Source organism: Echeneis naucrates, chromosome 8, assembly GCF_900963305.1.
Source record: "Echeneis naucrates chromosome 8, fEcheNa1.1, whole genome shotgun sequence".
NCBI classification, from domain to species: Eukaryota; Metazoa; Chordata; class Actinopteri; order Carangiformes; family Echeneidae; genus Echeneis; species Echeneis naucrates.
In genome coordinates, this window is record NC_042518.1 from 11,663,429 (window position 1) to 11,671,083 (window position 7,655).

The 7,655-nt window shown below is 41.2% G+C and overlaps 1 protein-coding gene across 1 annotated transcript; it reads left to right on the plus strand.

Moving 5' to 3' along the window:
• The first annotated feature begins 768 nt into the window (after positions 1-768).
• On the plus strand, positions 769-7,386 carry rabep2 (rabaptin, RAB GTPase binding effector protein 2). Its single transcript, XM_029508425.1, has 12 exons — positions 769-968; positions 2,225-2,380; positions 2,577-2,659; positions 2,745-3,110; positions 3,652-3,747; positions 3,882-3,980; positions 4,377-4,490; positions 5,409-5,487; positions 5,613-5,624; positions 5,920-6,074; positions 6,413-6,529; positions 6,657-7,386. Exons 1-12 carry the CDS (start codon positions 944-946, stop codon positions 6,759-6,761), a joined length of 1,407 nt encoding a protein of 468 aa, XP_029364285.1. The 5' UTR covers positions 769-943; the 3' UTR covers positions 6,762-7,386.
• Positions 7,387-7,655: the final 269 nt, after the last annotated feature.

Consider the following 7,655-nt stretch of genomic DNA (forward strand, 5'->3'; position numbering starts at 1 on the left):
TGATTACCGAATTGGCAAAGGAGGCAATGACGCAATACTGAAGTGTTTTGGGGATTTAAAAGTAAATCTTCAGTCTTTGTACTGACCATAAGTTTTGGAAGAGTGTTCAGGGCGCAACCTACAAGGGATGAAATTACCACAACGTAGAAACCAGCCATCACGGAGATAGTTTCAAGTGAAGAAATAGATTTAGGAGTTAATCTGGGATTAATAAACTTCACTCTGAATCCAGTTTACTGTTAAAATAAACATATCATCCTTTCCGATAGTACCAACAGTCCTCCAGCAGAGGGTCTCCACATTCACATCCCTGATATTCTCATTATAATACGTTGAAGATTATTGAAAAACACAAAAATTGCCAAATATTAATCAGAACATTTTTTTCCCCCCAAAGCTGCTGACAGAGAAGAGTTTAAAGATCTTAGAGTCCTCCTAATAGGTAAGTGGATAAAATGATACCTGAGACAGGCTGTTAGACACAACATGAAAAGAAAAGAATAAAAGGAAAGTGACATTATAGTTTCATTTTTGCAATAGAGATCTTTCCATCCATCGTCCAGGGACGTCCAGGGACCTCCAGGGGTCTGTACAGGGGTCTGACAGGACTGGATCTGGAAGATCTGGGTCTGACGGCATCAACACGGACTTTAAAGTCACTTTTCTTGGTGTTTGACTAAAAATGTTTTACGGGACAAATGAAGCGCAGGTTAAAACTGCAGGCAAAGTGGGAAAGGCATGTGAGAACAGGAAGGAGGTTGACGTGATTTCCGCAGGCTCATACCGGGGAAAGTTGTTTCCTGGAGTTCACACCGCCGATGATTTCTACACCAAAGTCCCAGAGTTGGTAAAAAAAATCAGAAAAATGAGCGGGGCCGGTTTGCCGGACTGTTGGTAGAGTCCTCCCCATCAGCCGGACAGCTGCCTCGGTGTGTGGCCCAGGATGAGCTCCGGGACGGAGGACGCAGGTAAGGAAAACCAGCGTTAAACTTTAATCCAGATCACATCTAACGGGGCTGGACTGCGGGGCGACGACGGCCTCTTTACGATCAAAACTTGAGTAAACATTTACTTTTAACTCATTTTAAGTCTCCAAGTGAGACCTGTTGATTTTCCCGGCCTGTTAGCAACAGAGACAAGTGAACGGCCGCGGCTAGCAGCTAGCTAACACATACAGTCGTGTTACGGTCCTCTGTAAAATTAGTTTAAAGTCTCTTATTTTACTCTAAATACACAATCTCACTTAAAAAAAAAACAAAAACCAAACACTTATTTGAAAGTTTCTAAACAGTTAACATTTTGAATGGTGTTGGGCGAAGTATTCACAGCGTTACTTGTGAAAGTTGCAATATCTTACTTCATTTAAAGTAAAATTCGCTAAATTCGACTGTTGGATGTTAAAGTATATATTATTAGTTTAATATATTCATTAAAACTGCTTCTAATGCAGAAATGTTATATAAAGCTCGTTCTGAGTTGTGATTACAGGTGCATTAATATTTAAATAGCATTGTGCTGTTGTAGTTAATCAAGGTGGAGCCGATATGAACTTCAAGGATGTATTAAGTGTGTTTACAGCTGATTTATTTGTTGTGTAACAGTGAGTCATACCTGAACTGCCTCAGCTGAGCCATAGCAGCAACTAACAGAAAGTAATGTTAACTAAGTAAGTAACCTATTTGGGGGGGATACATAATGAAAAGAGTCATTGGTTGTAGGTATAATGTGTGCATGTACACACTTAATTACACAGAAACAGCCGCACAGAATGAGACACACACACACACGACTGGTGCTACATTGTTCATTTGCATTACTTGTGTTGAATTGGACTCCCACTGTCCTGATCACATCCCCTGATATGGTCCCATACACTGCTGGCAGGCGGTCTTCTAACATCTATAGCCTAAGTCTTGGATGTGAAAGTGTTTATACAGAATATCACTCGACCGGCTGACATAGCATTCCAACACTTTTTATGCCACAGTCAGGTTCACTGCATGAAACAAGGATGAGTCCAACTATGTAGTTGAGTCAAGGTGAAATAACGTAAGGAATGTATCCAGGAAAGATCAGTGACTTCAGATGGCCTCACACATCTTTTTATTGTTGTGTATTTCCTGGTCTTGTCAGATATTTGTCTGAGTTAGTGTCTATTGATGCAAATAACCAGACAACACAACGCAATGTAGACTCAACTCAGAAATTTGCTTGTCATTTTCAGAGGTGACCCTTCAGGCCCAGCTAGAAGAATGCCGAGCCCAGGTTGAACACTGGCAGGGTGTGGCGACTATCTGTGAGCTGAGCAAACAGGAGGAACTGGCAGAGCTTCAAAAACAATGTGATCAAGAGATTCAGTCTCTGCAGGAGGCTCTTAGAGGTCAGCAAGTGTGTGTTTGGCTAGACCTGAGTGTTTGCATGTGTAAATGAAGCATGGTGTGCTTGTGACAGTCCTTATGTACATATAGTCTGTCATTTTCACATAATAGGCAGTAGTCACATAGACATGACATGAGAGCTGACATAACTGGAGCCAATGTGTGAACATTGCTTTTCTTCTCCTGCTTTGTTTACAGAAACAGCATCACAGTATGAGGCCAGGATTTCTGTTCTTCAGTCTCAGCCTGCCGAGTGGAGGCGAGCCAGTGGACAGAACATGGTCAGTCTTTTACTTTGTGTCACCCTCTAAATGTTGTCCAAATGTTGCCAGGTTCAATCTTGCCATTTTTTTCCTGACCCTTTAGGCCAGTGGGAGGAAAGGCAGGATGGACACTGAAGCCTCCAGCAATGAATTCTTGACATTGATCAATAACAGCCTGACAGAAGCCGAGGCAACGGCATCAACAGACAAGAGGCACGGCCAATCAGCAGAGCTTGAGGCAGAGGGTGCTCTGCCTACAACAGAAGGGTATTTTTCTCTTCACAACTGCGACTCGGCCTCCTTGTCCTCCTTCTCTTTAGACACACCCTCCTTGCCCAGGAAACTTAATTCTCAGGAGGATACAGACTCACTGGTGTCCACAGGAACGCTGGTGCCCGAAGCTATTTACCTGCCACCAGCTGGACACCGGCTGGTTACACACAGCGACTGGGATACACTTAATGCTCAGGTATTGTCCTTTTTAGGGATGCATACATACATACACATACACAAAATCCATTTGTAGAAATGTAATTTCAAACAGCCTAAATTTGTCTTTCAAGAAAAAATATTGCACTTTGTGATGGCTTCCATCCAACCATATTCTACTGCTTTTCCGTTTCCTGGTCGCGGGGGGTGCTGGAGCCAATCCCAGCTCACACTGGGTGAGGGCGGGGTACACGCTGCACAGGTCACCAGTCCATCACAGGGCCAACACACACAGACAGACAGAGACCAACAACCACTCACACTCAGACCTACGGACAATCAACCTAAACATGATGTCTTTGTACAGTGGGGGGAAACCCACGCATACATGGGGAGAACATGCAAACTCTGCGCAGAAAGGCCCCAGGCCAGGTGCCGAACATGCGACCTGTGATGGCTTCACACATCGCTTCACAATTCAAATTTAAATTCAATCAAGATTTCACTATCCTGTCTGTGGGGACGGTTTCAGTCTGCAGTCAGTCAGTTGTGACAAAGATGTGGTCTGTTGTCTTGGGCAGGTGTCAGAGCTACGAGGGGAGGTAAGTCAACTGCAGGCTGAGAAGGAGGAACTGGAGAAAGAACTGGACAAACAGACCAACCACACACACAAACAGGTGGGCAACACTGCAATGTGACTGAGGAAGAAGTGCGTGTAGCGAACGTGAGCCACATCTATATTGTGCATATATAGCATCAATGACATCAGTAGCAATAATGTGCATGGGCCTACATGTGTTTCTATATTCAGGTAACAATGCTGCAGTCCCAGGTCCAGACCTCTGAGGCCCTTCTCCAGGATTTACAGAAATCTTTCAGCCAATCGCAGAATGCAGTCCAGAGTCGGCTGGTGAGTCACATTCTGTGGATACTATCTGGTTTGTGTAACGCTGACAGAGATGATGAGTAATTAGACTTTTAGCGACATACCAATGATAAACATGTTACTGATTAAACTAATGATTGCTAAGAGAGCCCTTAAACAACCACACCTGCTGTTTATATGATCATTTGCTTCGTTAGATAGCAGCATGCTGGCTCTGGTTTAATTAATGAGAATAATTTCAGTTTTCTTGGAGGAGGCTTTGTAAGAAAAGAAAATCAGCATGTTTCCCATCTCACAGTCGACGGTTATTTTAACTATATATTTGATTAAGGCCAAGGGCAAGTCTTTTTTTTGTCTGCCAGCATGTAACTTATTTCTGCCAGACTGTGTAGTGGGTAAATGTAGCGTTTTTCTGTCCAGGCAGAGTTGTCCTTCTCTCAGAGAAAGATGTGCAGTGAGTTGTGCAGACTGAAAGGACAGGAGGTTGAGGACGAGGTACCAGACTCCAGCTCGTCATTCCCAGCAACACTGCAGGTACAGTTACCATTTCACAATATTTTTAGACTATAATGTCACAAAACATAGATATTTGAATATTGATTGAAGATTTAACCCTTTGGTGTATGAAGAGAATTCAGGTATGATGAGCAGCTCTCAGAAGGCATACATATAGGGACTATACCTGCTGATAGTCAAGTTGACATGATACCAGCAGTAATTTCACTGTTATAGCAATATCTGGGCGTTATAAGAATATGACACAACCATGCAAAAATATAAGTGTTATATCTTTTTATCATTTTAGTAGTATGTAGTATGTATGTACAGAGAGAGACTTATATATATATATATATATATACACGGCAATGTGCAATATATAACAGCAACCAAATGTTAGTTATAATTATATTACTTTAATCAATCGGTAGTGGAGTGTGTGTAGAGAGTGAGGGGAGAAAAATAACCAAAGTGAATTTCATTCCAGTTTCACAGTTAAATGCCAATTTAAATTTCAAGTCGCAAATTTGATGACTGGAGACTTGGTTCATGATGACTTGAAACCTGAGCCAGGGTGACTTGGTTACACTGTTCTCATTTACTACGTTGCATGTTGAACATTCTATGATACACTGAGTTAATAAACCCTGAACCCTTTTATTTTGAATCATATAAACATGGAGGGTGTCACAATTAGTGAAATATATACTGAGTCACATTATGAATTATATATTGACATCATTGTAATTGTTAAGTCAAGACAAGTCTGTTAGACGCTTCTCTATGTCTCTTTAGTGAATCCCCGAAAGGTGGGTTCCTCTTGCTATACTGTTGCCTCTCTTCAATTTTCATTCATTCATTCAAAACCTCCCACACCTGAAAGTTTTTCGTTTTCATTCTGTGTGTCCTGGTCATGGTGTCAATGAATGTTCATGGTTGACTTCTGATCTGCAGGGGGCGCACTGTGAGGAGCGCCTTCGAATTGAGATAGTCAACTTGAGGGAACAGCTGGACACAAGGACAGAGGAGAACGGTCTCATTCTTTTTGATTACTCATACATACTGGCAATCCTGTTACTGCCTGTTTTTATTGTAACAGTTTTTTCTCTTCCCTTTTCTCACTTCCTGCCTGCCCCCATTTCCATTCTCTGCCATTAGATGTTTTAGAAGGTGAGTAAGGCTTTACTTGTAATAATGTTTCATTAGTTTGGTGAGCCACCTGGGTGTTGTTATTTGTTTTTTCATTACGATTTATTTATTTATTTTTATTTATTTATTTTTTTTCCCACGTTTACCCCCTTTATTTGCAGCAGCAGTGTTATCTTTAGCAAGAGAGTTATTGAGAAAATAAGGGTGCAATAACCTGAACTTTTTCTTCTTCATATGCTTGTCATTGTTTGTATTTGGCATGATCGATTTCTTTAATGCACTTAATACATCCATGTCTGTGTGATCATGAGTGCAGTGCAGCTGTCCAGTCTGAAGACAGAGACGGAGAGGATCCAGGCTAGCAAGGACCAGTTGCAGGCTGAACTGCTGGCCTGTCGCACTGAACTGGAAGCCCTGCGAGTGGCACTCTCTCATGTGCAGGGTACCAACAAGGCTCTGAGCAATGATAAAGTAAATCCTGTCTTTCGCTGCCACCAAAATTAGTGTTACTGTTGATGCCTGCATGGTCAGCTACTGAGCTACAGATTTTTCATAGTTTCAGTAATAAGGAAATATTGTTTCATTCTCTGATCATAACACAATAATTACACAGTGAGAAAACTAAAAAAACACCCAGAACTTAATGATTTGAAATACATTGATAGTATAGTAGTACCCTAACTATAGCTAATTTAATATTGTGAAATCGTATGAAGAGCACCTTGTATGGTCTCCTTCCTACTTTTATCAACTGGTATAATCTGTGAGCAAATGCGTTGGACTTTAATATGACTTGCTCTCTATGTCAGGCAGCCCTGCAGCAACAGTCTCTGGAGCTGCGAAGTCAGGTGATCAGCCTGCGTTCCCAGGTCGAAACCAGCCACACTGTCCAGAGAGACTTTGTCCAGCTCTCCCAGTCACTGCAGGTAGGAATCAAATGACTTGGATGGTGGTATGGTTAAAAGCCTGGATCAGCAGAGGTCTCCTACTCAGAGTTTTACATTATCCATCAATAAGAAAATGTTCATTTACTCACCACTTCTCACCCCTCAGGTGAAGCTGGAGTTAATTCGGCAAGCTGAGAGCCTGGAGCAAGTCAGGGAAATCCTGGAAGAGGGCGTCGCTGAAGCTGGTTCCTCACCTGCAGATGCTTCCTGAGTCTCAGAAACCAAAGAGTACGGACCAAGACGAAATGCAGCTAGAGTGACCAATAGGGGCTTACTAACTGGCCACATTAGAAACATACGCTCCAATAAAGTGACCACTGACTTCATCACAGCTAGTGCTGCTAACACAGTATTGCAACAATGGAGGTATTATATTCCTAGACTGAGATATGAAGGTTTTGTTTGTTTCAGAGATGATTGTTTGGTGTCAGTGACTCAAACTGTTGTTTAGTGACCAAAGTGGTTTTTCGATCAACCATGAATTTTAAACACAGTTTAACTGTCTCACAGTCTATTTTTCCATCATCTAATAAGATCTTTATTTCTGTACTAAAACGTGTAAATATAATATGTTTATAAAACTAACATGACTCCAACAAAACACTTAACAGTTCAACATTTTGCACTTCATCACTAACTAATGGATATACTACAGTCTTTTTTCCATGCAAAACACTTTGTGAAGGGATATGAAGACCTCTGTAAGCAATGAAAAAGTGAATGCAAATTAGAGACTGTCCTAAATGAAATGCATTTTCAGATGGGATTTTTATTATATGTATTATTTTGTTTTATTTTTCTTCAATCTCATTCCAATAAACTATTCCTGTTCTTAACAATGGTCACAGTGGCTTTTAGAATTGAGGAAAATATTTAAATATAGGTCAGGAAAGAATTAAAATCTGTGAAGAAATATGAATGTGTAACACCTTTCATTTTTTTTCTGTTAATACAACCGACAGCAAATAGATTCACAGATTTTTTTCCCTTCAGCCTTTGAATTTGCTATAACAAAGTTGCAAACTGCACGCACTAACCCAATAAGGCGGCCCAGACCAATGTACGTATTTGTTAGGATGACTGTATGAATGAACTATGATTGGCT